General features: G+C 35.9%; 1 protein-coding gene across 1 annotated transcript in view; it reads right to left on the minus strand.

Moving 5' to 3' along the window:
- Positions 1-7,650: 7,650 nt before the first annotated feature.
- spata20 (spermatogenesis associated 20) overlaps positions 7,651-17,175 on the minus strand; it is a 135,172-nt gene continuing 125,647 nt past the window's right edge. Inside the window, exon 16 of the mRNA XM_088599338.1 lies at positions 7,651-8,278. Coding sequence (XP_088455464.1) covers positions 8,108-8,278 — 171 coding nt within the window. The 3' untranslated portion in view covers positions 7,651-8,107. The remainder of the gene's footprint in view (positions 8,279-17,175) is intronic.

Consider the following 17,175-nt stretch of genomic DNA (forward strand, 5'->3'; position numbering starts at 1 on the left):
ACAAGGTTAGGATTGGTGGAGGTAGTAGGAGTGTTGATGTTTTTTTTCTGTAGAAGATAATTGAGTTTTTTGTCCTTCTCTGAAGTGAGGAATCGGTAGAGTTTGGAGTTGAGGGATCTGATTAGGTTAGTTATAAAGGGAAGATGATGTGGAGCTAATAGCCATAAAAATTCCTTAGCTTTTTTGATGTTGTTATCAAAAAGGGTAATCTGTTGTTTGAGGGAGAAAATGGTAGAAAGCATTAGTTTCCGCGAAAATTGTTGTAGAAGTCTCTGAGTGTTACTCTGGGTGGTGTCAGAGTCAAAGGAAAAAAGTGTTACATTTTAGGCGAAATCCTTTAGGAATTATATTATATTGACAACATCTGTAAAGGAATAGGAGGTGATTAGAAAGTCTGCTCTTGCAACAGATCGCTGTGAAGAGACAGAATGCTGGTTTAGTAAGAGAGGGGGGCAAGTAGCCCAGGGAGGAAGAGAAGGAATGACAAAGAGATCTAGAAAAAGATTTAGAGGAAGGCCTAGTGGGTCGCAGCAGAAGTAGGTTGAAGTAGTTTAGGTGGGTAGCTGCGTCACCATGCGTAGGCTGCAAAGGTAATAGGTTTATTCCATACTGAAAAGAGAAGAGAGAAAATTCAAAGTTTCGGCTGTGGAGTCTTCTTTAGGTTTGAGAAAGACAGGTCAGATAGCAAAGAATAAATAGCATAGGAGAACAAAAGTGGAGGAGGCAGGAGCAGGGGAGAGGCAATAATCATACCAACAAAATCTGTCAAGAGTCATATCCCACTCATGGACAACCACCAGAAGAAATGAAAAAAAAAACCAATCCAGATGTGTTAATGTGACTATAATGAAACAAGAACATTCTTATATTTACATAATAGAAACAAAATACTCAAATATTACTGCACTTATAAATAAGACAGCAGTCTAGATAAAAAAGCAATATTAACACTGATGCCTTGTCTCTTACAGAGAAATTCCAATCGGGACCCATTCACTTTTTATAGTAAAGGAACAACACACACGATATTTACAATAAGTAGAAAATATATTAAGGTAACATAGTCCTGTTGCAAACATGGAAGCATAATTGTATTAACTCTTGAAGCCAAAACAAAGAGAGTCTTTATTTAAAGAAACAGAGAAGATCTTAGCACAGTCCAGATGTGAAATAAGAAGCCCTCAGTTCAACTGGGCAAAGTCTATTATTTATGGTCTTTGAGGGCCTGCAAAAGGAAAGTACTTCTCAAAAAACACAATTGCAATGATAAAGAAACATTGCCCACAAACTCTAGATGCTAAATCTCTTTTCCACTGCTAACAATAAAAAAAGAGGTCTTTCCAAATCCATGCTATTGTATTTTTTTTTCTGTCTGAATAGGTTTCAAAGGGAAAGTATTACCTTGAGAATGATAATTCTAATATAGTTTGAAGGCAAACAAAATCCAGAGTAATCCTATTCTCAGTCCGTTTGTAAAATAGATGGTTCTCAGCTGACTTTAATATTCTTAAAAATGGGTATTCCTTATTTCTCCTTTTTTACATTTTCTTGGCCAAGAAATGTAAACTATATTAGGCACCTGTATGTAATACTGTTTCATATTAATTTACCACAGTGATGAAAAGGTTATTTATTGGGAACTGTCTGTTGCAAGATAAAGTAATGGAGAGGTACAGTACATTACTATTGCCTATTTTGAAGGCTACAAAGGTATGAAAGAGACCTGCAAACAAATTACTGTTTATTCCTGGTAAGAGTCATCGGAACCCAGTGTCAATCCCAGAAGCATACTGTAGTAGTACAATCTAGAAGGGGCCCCATCTCTCAATGTCGGAGGAGACCACACCACGTCAATTAAAACTTACACTCATGGTGTACGTGTACTTTGGAGTATGTTTTAGAAACTCTAATCCATGTATATCTTCTTGTATTTGTATCTTCTATACAGAGCATTGTATACTGTAGTTCACTCTATACAGAGTATTGTATACTTCAGTGTGAGACACCTGAAGAAGGCTCTACTGCCGAAACGTTATTTTCTTTCTTCTCTTTTCAGCATGGAATAAACCTATTATTTGTTCCATTGTATACAGTACGTGTCTTCTATACTGAGTATCCAATATGGATGTTCATACGAGAGCGATGCAAGCATGAATGCTCACCCTTTTTATAAAACATTATATATAAACACATTATCTGTATATTTGTTTGAAAGCACAATTCGTATCTTTACAGAAAAAGATAAGACAGCGGGATCTGGACAGAAGGATCTGGATGAAAGGCAGAAAAATCTCTTCAGCAATATGTTCAGAAAAATAGCAGTGCTGGTGTCTGGGGGGCCTTTGCGGCTGTAAGACAAAATATAACTGTACATGCCTAAACATGCCTAAACAAAAGGCTGGGTATTCAGTGTGTACACACCAAACCTTTTTTTGTCTACAAAATTAAATCTGGTCTTTTTTCACAGGGCTCAAGTTAACACTAATGGACAAAAAATATTAACCAATACTAGAGGGTTTCAACCAAATGCACCTCTTCTCACAGATTGTAGAATGTAGGGATCCTGAAAATAGAATATTTTCACACCAGTCCATTAGTATGTAAAATATGAGAAAAATGTACTGTAAAACAAGACACATTTACTTTTGAAAAGACAAAAAAGAAAACCCTTAAAGGGAAAACAATGGAAAATGACTTTTCATTCATTTTAGGTGACCAGAGTTCTATAGGCGTTTACACTCAGTTTGGGTATGAGATATACAGAATAGAAAGATTAGGGAAATAAGAAGCTGACGCTAAACCAAATGGACAGCAGCCAAGGACTGCAGAAGCAATACATGAACACCTGTATTCCAAGCCCTGTTTAGACCATGCATCAATAACAGAGCCAGTTGAGGCAGCAGAGCTAACTGGGGTTGGTGCCAAATGGATGCCAGAGTAAGCAGAAAAGTTAGAAACTGAGTGAAAATTGCAGAAAGAGGGTATGAGTGGAATGGCATGACTGAACCTATAATGGAACAGAGTGAACTAGAGAAGGATGATGTCCTAGAGATGTAGTAAGTACCAAAGAGCACCCCAAGGAAAGTTCCTGTGGTCCAGAAACATCTTGATTAAATGTTAAAATTTATGGATCGAGTATTGGATGTTAATGTTATAGATATTGTATTAGCCAATAACTTTCCAATAGTCATTTATTTTAAATATCTGATCATTCTCTCTAAAAAAAAAGTGTAATATTATTTTTCAAATCCAACAAACTGATTTATCTTAATTGAAACAATTGGAAACTGTTAGGAAAAAAATAATTCTCTAAATTTATCTGGAAGTAGAAGAGGCCCAAACATAAGCTTTTCACGTTACAATGAGCAAAACCTAATGATAATCTTGTATTAGAGTACCTAATTTTAAATATATTTTTGTCATTTGTACATATGACAGCCAGGGTATTCCTGAATTCTGACAATTGAGTTTCATGGGACCAGTTTGAACCAATTACAAAGCTCCACACTGGTTAAATTTTTAATATTTTTTTTCGCCTATCTATAAAATAAAGCAACCTAAGACATGGCATGGCCCAGTCATCTGCCACTTAATAGAGACGTGCCAGTTGGAGGAGATCTATTAAGCTAAAACGTAAGTGGTTTTTACAGTTCCCTGTCTTTAACAATGTTTATCCTTTAACTGATACAGTGGTTGCCCATTTGTTTCTCCACAATAGTCTACACATGGAATACATAACATTGCATGTGTATCAGGTGGTGGAGACCTACCGCATTACAGAACTCACAGGAACTGCACTTAAATAACATTTCAAGTTATTCCCTTTCTCTGTATCTCTGACTGAGAGCTGCTACGCTTGCCTGTGGGGTTCCCTGGGGTACAGCACTTGCTTTCCATTTACCATGTACACTAAGATATTATACAGAAACAATTCATCCAGTGCACTTTCTTGTCTTTATGCATTTCTATCACAACATTCTCAGGTTATTTTGATGTCATTTTGGTATAGAAATCTGTCGTCGACGATTTGGTGTCGACACATTTGAAACCATGTGACGTATGCCTCCAAAATCCTGATCATAACATAATTTTTAATCCATTTATCAGACCTACTGTATTTCACCAGGTTTGGGAATGTTCCTAAGTCCACATGTTTTTAAAAATGATCTGTTTCTCTGTATCTGAGATACTGAAGAAGAATATTCCCTTTTCATCACAGTTACTTTTATCGCACTGTTTTATCTTTAAAATTATTTATCTTGTAAAAAAGGAGATACTTTAGTTAACGGGCACTATAGCTGCAAAGCATGGACATACTTCTGGTGCTCTCCTTTGGGACTTTTAGTTTTTTAAATCTTATTTATGTAACTTACAACAGCCCATATACACAGACAGATCAGAGTCATGTTTAATGTCTTAATTTAAGCATATTTTTTATATATTCCTTATCTGCATCATTGTTGCAGTCATACTGTAGGTTTTTCGATTATCTTTTTTTAAATTTTTGTTCTGTAGGCAAATGGGTGGGCATAGTAGAGGGGAGATTGGGGGGAAGGGTGGAATGTTTTGTTCCTGTTTTCGATGATGTATTGTTTACAAAATAAATAATAAAAATATGTGTAAAAATTGATTCCTGTGTTGCATTCGTTTACCATGCCTAGAGGACAAGTATAGTTCATAGCAAATAATACATTTATGGAAATATGGCAGGAAATGAGTAGCTGTGGTTGTGTTAGATTTTTTGAATGAGAAACTCATGAAAGGGTGAGTCATCTTAAAGCTTAATGGAATTCTAGAGCTTTGATGATCTGAAGCGCTACCAGATTGGGGGAAATCAGTTCTGGCTTGCATTCGAAGGGCTTAAAGTAGATGGATGAATAACCACAGCAGATCTTACACAGGGATTGTAAAGTGGCAGCAGCTGAACTGGTCAATCTGGTGCACTGGGGCTAGGGGAGGGAATTGGTTACTTGAAAGAGTGGGCCTGAGATGTCAAGGATTAAATCAATGCAAATTAAAGCATTTAGTAAATTGAGTTTTGAGTGCTGTCACATAGATGGAATTTGTAACCCAAAAGTCCTTGATTAAACTCAGCAGCAGGAAGACGGAAACAGGTTCAGGTGGAGGTTTTAGCATGTTGGTGAAAAGGAAGGGCCACAGGCCAGCAGCAAAACTAGAAGCAAGATTTCCTTAATTTTAGGGAGCTGTATAAAGTGATGTGTCTGGCACAGTGATGTTAGTATGACAGTGATGTTAGCATGTGGTGATGAGAAATGAAGGCTGACTCCAATGGCAGGGATCACTTGATAAATGGAAGGTTTGCAGTATAGTGGCAAAACCTGACAGCAGGTTCAGTCAATCTCAGCAGGTACAGTACCATTAAAGTAACAATTAGGTAGAAATCAGAAAGCACCAGAGGCAAGTAAAGGAGGAATTAGCGCAATGAATACTGAAACAGACTGGACAAAAAGCCTGTCTTTTGTCCAGATTTTCATTATAATTTCCAAATTGAAAGGTAACAATTTTGTTTTGTTGAAATATTAATTCCTTGTGACTGAGAAATTTCATTTATGACACATACAGCCAAAAGAAAGTCTATCCATTCTCAGGCATGATTGTGTGTAGGGTACAGTACGTTCATACTGACACGTCAACAATATCAGCCTCAGTGTGCAGCAGTCAAGGTGGAGCATTGGGAGACACTGCTGTTTTAACAAGCCTGATGGCATGTGATTAAAATCAACGCTTCCATCACTTCATTGTCTTAAAAAGTCACAAAAAATTAAACATTTTAAATTAATTATTAAATTAAGTAAAATTTCTGAGGCGCTAAAAAGCAAATGAAAACAACGTGAACTGAGTCTATGTCTGAGCTTGTTCATAACCTTAAAATCTGTTCCAAAAGTTGGATGAAGAAAAATAAGTATCAAAACATAATTTACAGATTTTGACTATTGCTACCCCCTGGCATTTTGATCATTTGTCCTAACACATGCACTTTTTGCACTTTTGCCATGATGTGTACTGGGCTATTTTTCAGGTCTAGATTCTATTGTTACACACTAATATTTGAAAAATTTCACTCTAGGAATATGACCCTGTATTTCAGTTGTGTGACGATATAGTCAAAAGTGAAATGAATACTGAAGGATATTCACAAATAAACCCCAGAGGGTTTAAAAAAATGTTTGTGAAAGGATCTGTCACATTCAAAAATATTTGTATGTGTATAGTGTACTGCATGTACATATTTCTGCATAAACTGTATGCTGAATTGCATCCTCGTTGGCAGCAGACAGAGCTCAAACTCAAATTGCCTGAGCAACTCAATCCATATATACAGTATATACAGCAGTGAAGTGCACAAGATTTGAAAAGACATGATGTGTATTTATGAATATTAAGAACTTTGTTTCTTAATTAAATAAAAGTCATTTAGGGATAAATTGTAATGCCAAATTCAAATGGAAAAAACTGTCACGAACACTTCTTTCCGGGCCCTATGCAGACGACACAATCCGGATTAGTGAGGAAACACTGGGGAAAAAGCCATGCAGGAGAGGGTTTGGAGACAGGGGGCGTGTCCAAGGGGTGCAGGTGTCCAGGGGTAGTGATTCCGGGGTGAACAATCCATGTAAAAGTCCAAACGGGTAATCCAAAGAAGCGAGAGTCCATAGCCAGGCGAGGTCTGCTGATCTTTGGAAATGAATGATATTGTATCATTAAGCTAAATGGTAAAAACATGTCTAAGTTTCCAACTTCATTTGTTCCTACGTAATGTATTGGTAGAGTAAGCCCAATACCATGTACTAAGACAGAGGTGTCAAATAAATCTAGTCATTAATTTCCTATGATTATATTATTTTTATTGAAGGGGCATGCGCTGTGAAAATTGGGTGCTTTATTCTTGTTCAGAGTGGCCTGGGTGGGTATATAGGAAATATGAGATGCCCTACACTTAGACTGCTCTGGTGGTGAGTTAGAGCTGCTTAAGAAGTAAAGGTGGAACTCTAGTGGAGTTTTTTCCTCCTGCAGTTTCTTAGAACTTTTGTTTGATCAATAGTAAACATACTGAGGCACTTCCGTGCAACACAGAGCCTGTGGTGTGTAGATGATAAATGATTAAAAGACGCATTTTACTGTATTTACAAAATAATTCATCATGTTATTGTCTTTCTTCCTGGTCTTGTGTATCTATCATATAACAAGTGAAAAGGATTTAATTTCTTCAATCTGGAACAAAAGAGAATGAGCAGAAATATGATCCAGTTATAGAGTATAGAACCTTCAAGTATTAGAATGAGGGTATGAAACAAGGACATGGGGTCAGAACTGGAAAATGAAACAAAAGTCACTAAAGACACAGAACGATGTTCTTAATTTGTAACTCAAAATGAAGAGGGCAATGAAAACACGTTTTCTGTTGTTTTTTTTAAGATTATTTGAAGGTTGTTTCCAACATTTGTTTAGAAGGTTGATGAAATCACATTAATTGAATATATTGAAGTATTACCAAACCGTGAAAAGATATACACAGTAGCTGGAACAGATGGTTTACTGGTGCTGAGAAATATGAATTAGGTATGCTCTTTAAAACTCCACTACATATTTGTTCAGAGTAAAAATAATGACAAACAACTGGAAACTTAATGGATATTTAATTATTTTAATATTAGCAAAACCGCAAAGAAAAGGGTCAGGAGCCAGTATTGAATTCAAACCTTCTGTATACAGGCATTTATAGGCTGGACAGTGGCACATGCACCCTCCCTTGTGGCAAATCAGCCTCAGAAAGAAGAGCATTAATAGAGTCTAAGTCAGTGTAGCCAGAGAGTACACATATTGATTGCAAAGAGCTGAGATCTTAGGCAAAATAAGTGGCGAAGACAGAAATGAGAAACTCCGTTTCAATAAATCTGCCTGGAGCTTAGCTCCTATTGCTTAGAGGCACGTTACTGATTCACCTACCAAATTCCACAGCATGTGTTTTTCCCAGTGAAACAGACAAAATTATAATCTTCACAAAGTTTATTTTTAAAAGCTCTTTTTGGTTCTTGCAAAATGATGTGCTTTTCTATATGTGTAGAATTTATGTCACTCAGAGGCCTCACTCTAGAAGGAGTCTGTGCAGCTCTTTAGCAGTGGTGGCAGGTAGGGAGCATGTGAAGTTCTTGCAGACATAAGCGGTGGCTTTTCCTCCCTGGGGCGCCATTGTGGAGAGGACAGGCAGCCGCTGGTAAAGGAAGTTGTCAGCATTGCCATCTGCCATCAGCAAAACCTACAGAAAGAGACAAATTGTGTTGGATGGAAGAGATTAATATTAAATACAAGTATCATCTGGAGTAACTGTTAAATTCAAAGAGTACAAACAACATTGTATTGTAGTGTGTACTTTAAATATATTTTTGCAAAACAACTAAACGAATTGAGGGTAATTTAGTTATGCAATATCTGTTGTTGTTGTTGTTTTTTGTGTTCATAGCACAGTGTGTTCTCACGGACCTTCTCTACTGTCTTAGACCAGCAGAATGACTTTTTAGTCCTGAGAAGATCTTACAATGAATGAACGTTTAACAGGGCAAATGTTTTTTAAATGTCTGATGCTGTGCCGAGTGGCTCTGTTGCAGTTGTGACCTTTAAGTCCTTATGTTGTACTCATTTGATTAAGAGTGGCATTAGAGCTGCTCAAACAGTAAACTTAAATGGCAGGTACCTATAAAACTGTGTTTATTTTAAGAGTAAGCTTTCTCACTTGCAGTGAGAAACTATAAAATGACTCTGATATGGGCAAGTTCAAATTAATAGTTTGCAAAATCCTCACCCCTCCACTGTTACTACAAGAGCCCAAACAAATGATTAATGATTAAATAAACTAAAAAAACTTTTTTTTTGGGGGGGGGGGGGACCCTGCCATTTACGGCATTTTCTGATGATTATATTGCACCAGGAATGCTGTGCAAGTGGCCCTAATGAAAGGTTATAGACTATGCCTCTATGGTCTTACTATGCTTGCAACAAATGTTTACTGTCTTCAGCCATGGTTCCCCTCATTTTGTGTTCTAGTTTATTTCTTCCCAGTGCTCCTCCTCTTTTGACTAAGTTGGTGGTTAAATATACCTGCCATAAAAACATGCAAGCAGTTACATACTTTAGCTTCTGTTCACGGCTCCTTCTCTGTGCCATTATTGCAGTACCTAATCAAACAATTAATGTTATAAAGTTACTTAACATCTTTTTATCAGTCATGTTTAATTACGATCTGAATTCAGAAGTGTCTTCCAACATTTTCAGCACAATGTCTCCTGGGACAACAAAACTGAAATGACAACTCCAATTGAATTTGATATATCTGCACAACGTGAACAGCAATGCTTGTATTCTCTCCTTTATCTCCCTGCCAATCAATGAGTTAGATTTACCAGCCAGAATATGATACTGTACAGTATGTCTGTAATTCAACTAGCCTTTGGTTTTTTAACCTCCAAAATCAAAAACCAAATGATTAAACTTTTACAGTTGCACAACAAGACAGCTACCCACGTTTCAGAGTCATCCTACTATTGCAAACCCATATATTTGATGCATTTTGTTGAACCTCTCTATTGTTGTGCCCCCTCTCTACATCCTGTCACATTCAAATCATGCTGCTTTGAATTTCCATGGCAGTGCTCTTTGGAGCTCTCTCCATGGAGATTAAATGAGTTCTCTGCTCTGACTGAAGGCTATGATCATTCTCTGCTTAGCAGGGCTCAGGCTAAGTGAGGATGATGTTTTTTTTATTGTTATGCAGATGGAGAACTGCAGAGCAGTGTCTATGCTGTTATTCAGGCTATTTGCCCTAGTACAGTTATACCTTTTCAATTTTCTTCCAAGAAGAGTCGGCTGCCAATATCACTTAAAATTCCCAAACTGAAAATGAAGCCCCAGGATTTGCCAAAGAATGGGGCAGTTCGTTGTGTGCATTCACTGCGGATACCAGTTTTATTAACAATGCACTGTACAGTACTGACTGCTCGTTTTAATGTTTTAGATACTGTATGTACAGTACAAACAATGTTCAAGACAAAAGGTAAACACATTTATCTTTCCTTCATTTTCTGAGTTATGATTATTTAGAAAGTCTTATTTCAAGGGTTGAGGTCAGGATAAGAAGGTCTTGTGTTTTGTTTCAATTTACATTTTTTAACTTTTGTTACAAAATGTTACTTTATGTTTATGTGCTCTTTTAATTTTGATCACACATATGGGAAAAATAAAATGAGAAGAAAAAAAACATCATAATAGGATAAGATAGATACAATTTAAATTGGTGAAATAACAAGTTTAAAAGAATTGTTATAAATTATAATAATCAATATTAAAAAAACACAAATGAAAAGTGTGAAACTTTTTAAAACTTGTTATGTGGCTTTAACTAACACTACTAAGGGCCAGATTAATGTGTACATTAATTACAAAACTGTAATTTTATTGTTTGTAAATGTTTGTTTTTTTTAAAAAACCCTAGAGTTCTTACACTGTTTTGCAGTAACAGCCTTTCCTTCTAAAAACATTCCATTCACAAATGTTGTGAATGATGCTATTTATGGGTCTGTTTCCTTACCAGGATTGTTCTGAGCGGTACCAGTAGGAATCTGCATTAAAATGTATTCTCTCAGAAAACCTTACATTGTACACCATGTCTCCAATGTAATGTTTCTGGTAGATGTGAAAGCAGAACTGTACGAAAAAGATATGCAAAGGACAGAAGTTTGTTTGGCAAGGAATCTACACTGCACTTCTCATTCCTGCATAACTTAATCATCCCATCCTGCCTTCTTTCAGGAAATGTCCTACCAAGCACAACATCTTCATGAGAGCAAGGACATGTGCTGTCTGTTGAGATGGTAACATTCACAGAAAACATTTTCATCAATCTGCTTGAGTCTTTGAAATAGAACGAGTAGGCTGATTCATATTTTGTCAATAACTGTCATTTTAAAAATGTAGCAAAGACGGGAGGAGTAGATTTGTGTTTGGAGCACTTTGCAGGTCAACAATGAACATTTATTTCCACTTGATTAGAGGACTTCTGCTAAACACTTAACTGAAAAGGGAACAGGGATTTTCTTTTTCTTCACTTTTGTATTGCAAACAATAATTGAACTTACTGTACAGACAAACAAGAAACGAAATCTCCCTCTCAACTGTCAGCCTAATAGTTACTTTTTCACATGGTTTCTCAAAGAGCCACACAGCATCAAATGGCAGCTTCTGACACTGGTTTCTGAATGTTTTATAGTATAAATATAATTTTTATGAATTTGTTCAATCATAATCTTCTTTCTTCTCCTTTTAGAACTGCCTCATTTAAAACTCCTACTGAAATAAATACTTTTGGAAGTGGAAGAATAGTGGGGGGAAAATTATTGAACATACAGTATACAGTATATAGTATACAGTATACAGTATACAGTACAGTATATATCAGTATGTTATAGTTACTGGGAACTGTCTTCAGTACAAAATCAGTTGTCTGTAAGTTCTGAAGCAGCATATACTTCAACAACACAGCTCCTTGTGTACAACACAGACTCAAACAAACCACATTTACTTCGACAGACTCCATCCATGGAATGCAAAAACAGGAGAGCGAACATGACCTCTTTGCCTTTTTTACGGTTGCAGAGCAGTCTGTCAGAATAGGTAAATGTCAAAGGCAGTCAAATAAGATAGCACCTTGTGACAATAAAAAGAGTAATTTTTATTACAAATGGATATTAATGTATTCAGATTCACATTTCAGCTTGAAAGACAACACAAAGTTTGTGTTCTTTGCTATACAAGTATTAATTTAGTCAGTAGTAAGCTATTAAGAGAGCAAACATTGAACAGAAACAAACTTTTAGGTCCTTAACAATGAAACAGGTATCTTGGGCTCTATATATTTAGCAAATTAGAGTAATGGCAACAATGAAAATGATCAATTTAATACTAACATTTAAAATACGGTAACTACCAACAGAGGTAACTACCAACACCAACACATTAAAAATTGTAAGTTTTTGTCAGAACATACATACAGCGTGTAAAAAAAGAACACAAAAATAATTCCTTGGTTTAAGACTTGCATGCACGTACTGTTCCTGAATCCAAAGGCTGTATTCTCTGCTGTCAATTAATTCTGGCAAAAAATAATATTACAACTAAGGTTCAGGAAGGATGACAAGCAGCCAACTTCACATTCACCTCAGCTGCCTAAACTCATAATAGTCCCTGACATAATTTCATGAATTAAAAAAAAAAACTATAAATACCATACATGAGATTTTTCTTCTTCACATTTGGCTTTTGCATCCATCCTGTTTGTACACCAGCTACTCCTTAGTTAACTTCTCACTCTGCACTCATCCAATGGCCAAATCTTACTATGACTAAACACTCAAAAGATATGTCAATACATTTAATTATTGGTTGTTGTTATTCCTCGTGGCCAGTAAAGATGAGAGCCATTTCCTTTCCTTTGTAAAGCTCTGGTCTCTAAAGACAACCTCACACTGACAGTAAAAGACAGTAGTGTTTCTACCTCCTTGACTGTAACACCATGTTCACTCTGGTCAACCACCCCTTTGTTAACGGAAAAAGAACATTTAAAAAAGGCTTTAATAAAAGAATAAGGATCACAAAAAATTCACTGACTGAACAGCATAGTCCTTGTGTCTGACCTGGGACTGTAAACAGAACAGCCAGAATGCTAGCTTGGAGATAAGGGAACACTTCAAGCTCAAATCAGCACTCCAGTGCATTGAATGTTTTTTTCATGTCAGTGCTATAAATACCGAGGGAGTTAATTCTGTTCCATCTGTTAACAGAACATGAAAAAATCAAGATAATTATTTCATAAAGTTTGTTAAGACTGTCTTTGATGAGAAGATATCTTACTATATACAGAAAACTCTTACATATTTGACATCTTCATCATGAAAGAGTGGAAGAAAAATCATGAAATGTTTGTTATCCATCCTTGATTCGCTTACTCTTTATCATTACATTTTTAACACTTTTATCTAGGGTGACTTAAATTTAATTAAATAATCCATTTGTATAAATGAAGGATCACAATTTCCCAGGTAAGTCACATAGTCAGACAAATATGAAAAGTGTAATAAAGCTGGGGACACATAACATTTTCCTTATTCAACCTACGGTACAGTCTACCAATTCTTCTGCAGGTCTGCGTCAAGCCTGTCGGTGCCATTCAAGATGCATTGTGTGTCAATCCCACAGTCTCTCCTGAAAGGGGGGCTGTGATCTTTTCTCAAATTATTTTTATTTTTTCACCCTATTTCTGATTCATCTAATGCTTGCTCAAATTTGATTTCAATAAACTTAATTACAGCTGCTCACTGTCATCTCACGGAAAAGAGACACCTGCTGAATTGGCCCATAGGTAGTGCCATCTGCAATGTGGAGCATGGTGTCACATTCACACGTCAGCCCTTCTCTGTCTGCTCTGATTTCAGACACATGCCCTTTGCTAGACTGCTATGGAATTTCTCACAACCATTACTAAGACTGAAGCTCACAACTTTGCTTGCCTATTTTAAAAGCAAGATGACTTGCTCAGTTGTACATCTCCACAATGTAATGCATGGACTCTATTTGGAGGCACAACTGGAGTAATATGAGCTGAACACAATGGGGACAAAAACAACAAGTGTTGATGGTCCAGGTCTATGGTAAAAGAACATTGTGGTTTTGGTAACTGATGTAATTACAAAGTACATCAGAAGATATTGTAGGTCTATAGAAGAAAATACATCATTTGGCAGAATTATTACTATTATTTTCTTAATAGATTAGGAGTTAATAAATGTGGGTAATTTAGTTTGAGGGTAGTGATGGCGAGAGCTTCAGGAGATTCTCTCTAGCCATTATTATTAGCAAATGCTCACTTTTCACTTCTCATTCAAGTTAATACCATGAAGCTATAATGGACACAGTTAATTCTCATTATAACTACATGCCAGTGGTCTGTGGGTGCTGCAGACACCTCAGGAGACACAATGCAAAGGAGGGATGGGAGACATCACTCACATGTCAGCTGTCAAGTAGCAGGAGAGCAGGGCTCCCAGGAGGCTGAGAGCATCCTTTCATGTCCACTCAGATGCCTCTTTGTGCCACTGTTACCCTATGTGCCGCCAGACAGCTCTGACAATTCAATCAGATACACTCATAAGATGATGACATTTAACTGGAAGGAAAACAATTGAGCTGCTAACAGACTGGCGATTAAGACAGCTTTGGGAAAAAAAAACAATTTCTGGAAATTCTGACAGGAGGCTTGTTTCTGAACAGCATATCAAAACAGCTTTTATGGAACACTGATAAGTAGAACATACTGTATATGCAGCTCATATGCAGAATCTAGTTCCTGTGGAGTCCACATCTGCAAAATTATTCATCTTTAGTACCACGGCAAATAAAGGTCAGAAAGGGGAGTTATTGATTTAAGTATCATTTGATTTTTAGTGGGTTATTTAATTTAAACCTTCATTCAACTTAAAGAGGTCCAGTGAACTACAACATGCTTGTGTAGTGTTACATGTTCCCAAAGCTTATCATTGGAAGTGGTTCCTTATTGGCAGTCCTAAACACGTGCTCTCTCTGTTCCCTACAGTATGTAGACTCAAGTTCTTCTGTCAATGGAGTAACTGAATTCCAATATTTTGTTTTACAAATCAATAAAGAAACAGCATACAATATACTGGAGATCTGATATAATGGACATTGTCCTTAGTGCTTATGCAGTGGTCCTACTGTAGGTTCTTAAGGCAGTCACTTTGATCAAAAATAGTCTAAATGATCAATAGAGTGGAACTAATTGTCACCTGAAGTTAAACTACTGTGAGTCTCTGCTAAATTGTTAACTCAGTCAAATTAGAACACAAACACTTAACGGTAACCAGACCATTTACAGTGAAGTCATTAAACCAGCTTTCATGGGTCTGGGCTTTGGAACAAAGTTGGCCTCAAGATAGAAAAAGCACAGGAATACAGTAACCACAAGAAAAAGAAACTGGAATCATCTTCAACATGAGAAGAGACAGACCACGTTCTGTCTAGGTAATCTGAACACAAGAAGACAAGTCTTCATGAAAGGGGGGGTCTTATTTACAGAAGATGTGGAAATTCTGACTCTCTATATCGTGGAGTTCCATGCCTTAAAGTCATCTCTCCTTGAAGCATTGTTTGAAATATGAAATTAGTTCTAAATAATTTTTCTCTCAGTTTTTAGTAGAAATCTAATAGATTTCTATGTCTGTAAAAGGCAGGATTCTGGTACTCAAAGACTTATACATATAGTATATCTACTATATAATAGTAGTGAAATGTTGTGTGTTGTACAGTATGTCTGTGTGTAACTTATTGTAGTAAATATTTGTCTGTTACCTTGTAATGGAATAAGTTTATCCTCACTCTGTTACCAAGCATTTAGATTACATTTAGCCACTCATAGAAGTTAAATATATGTACTGTATTGCTGCAGATAATGTTATGTTTTTATTCCCATGACTCCTCACAGTTCTATCACACTTAGATTTGAATACAGCCCCTTGGTTTTCATGGTAGGTTTTGCTCTGACAAGCACTATTAACTGAGGGAATTTATTCTGAAATTACATTAACCAATTTAACTGACTACAGTTGGACTCTATTCTGGTTTTAGAGTGATCTCACAAGACAATTATATGCACTTAGACTCAATTTGGAGTGACATGGCAAAGGGGGTGAATGCAAATCAAGACATACAGATGCAGCCATTCAGAACGTGCAGTATTTCTTCCAAATACAGCAAAAGTTGTTGGGTGTATTACAGCATGTAATTCACTGGCCAAAGATGATTGATAGGTGGTACTTGTGGTGCATTAGATGTTAGTGAAATGACTGCTTCATTTAATCTCTCTATTGTGCATGTTTAAATCCGCTTAATATGGAATATTAATATGGAATTTTACAACAAAAGGGAAATTTGGATACATTTGCATAAAAATAACAGGAGCATAACTTCTCTGAACTCTCTAAGCTATATTAATTTAGGAATATAAATTTATATATACTGTATATGGCTGGTAGTTGTAGTTCACAATAAAAAAATAAACAACAGTGTCCCACCTTCTTCATAAACATTACATGCATCAAAGTCTTTAACTTAGTCACTGTGGGCATTTTGGAAAAGCTTTGACATGCTCGTTCTGACTATATTAGTTTATATACTTTATAAAAAAAACTTTATATTTTCTCTGAATATACATACTCATACTGGTCCAATTTTAATTAAACAATTAACCTCCCAGTATGTCTTTGTACTGTGCAGTACTGTGTATTATATCGTACTGTGCAGTAATCAACTGCAGTTGATATAATCAGTATATACAGTAAATATATCAATTACACATAGTATATACAGTCTGGCACCGTATGGTTTTAAAGTTACTACAGTACAATATGTGTGAAATATATTTTTATGGTCAAAATTTAAAGTTAAATTTCTTCCTGATTACTTGTTGCTGAAATGTGCATAAAGAAAAATATAGATTTTCAAAATGTGGATGTAAGCCTGAAAGAGCCACATCACGTTCACAACAAGCTACAGTATAATAATAAACTGTTTTATATATCCAACTGACATACAGTACTGTAATACACAGTTTTAAATTAATAAAAGTCTAAACAGTATATAGTACAACTTACACTCTATCATTGGAAAAAGATTATCTCAATGGGCTCTGCATTGACCCGGATTTTAATGAAAAAAAATTTCAGCACATTACCATCTTCCAGAAACACACGACCTAAGAACATTGTTATTAATATTATAAACAACTTTTATTTCAAATGTTTAGTCTGAGTTTGCCTCAAAGTGCATACTCTCTTTATCCTACCAGAAATTGAGGAAACACAGAAATGTTGTTGTTGTTTTTAACTTAAATCCCAACACTTGATTCCCACGTGAACAGTCTTGTTTTGTTTCATGTCTATAAACTGAATGTGCAACACAAATATATATGAATAAAAATGTTTTATTTTCATTTATGTGACTATTCCAAAATGTCACCTGTTAATGTCTGAAGGCTAAAATGTTAAAATAATATAATATCTGAGTGATTTATTTCATTGTTATTCACAACAAATA

The sequence above is a fragment of the Lepisosteus platostomus genome, chromosome 11 (genome assembly GCF_059453375.1).
Source record: "Lepisosteus platostomus isolate fLepPlt1 chromosome 11, fLepPlt1.hap1, whole genome shotgun sequence".
Taxonomy (NCBI): Eukaryota; Metazoa; Chordata; class Actinopteri; order Semionotiformes; family Lepisosteidae; genus Lepisosteus; species Lepisosteus platostomus.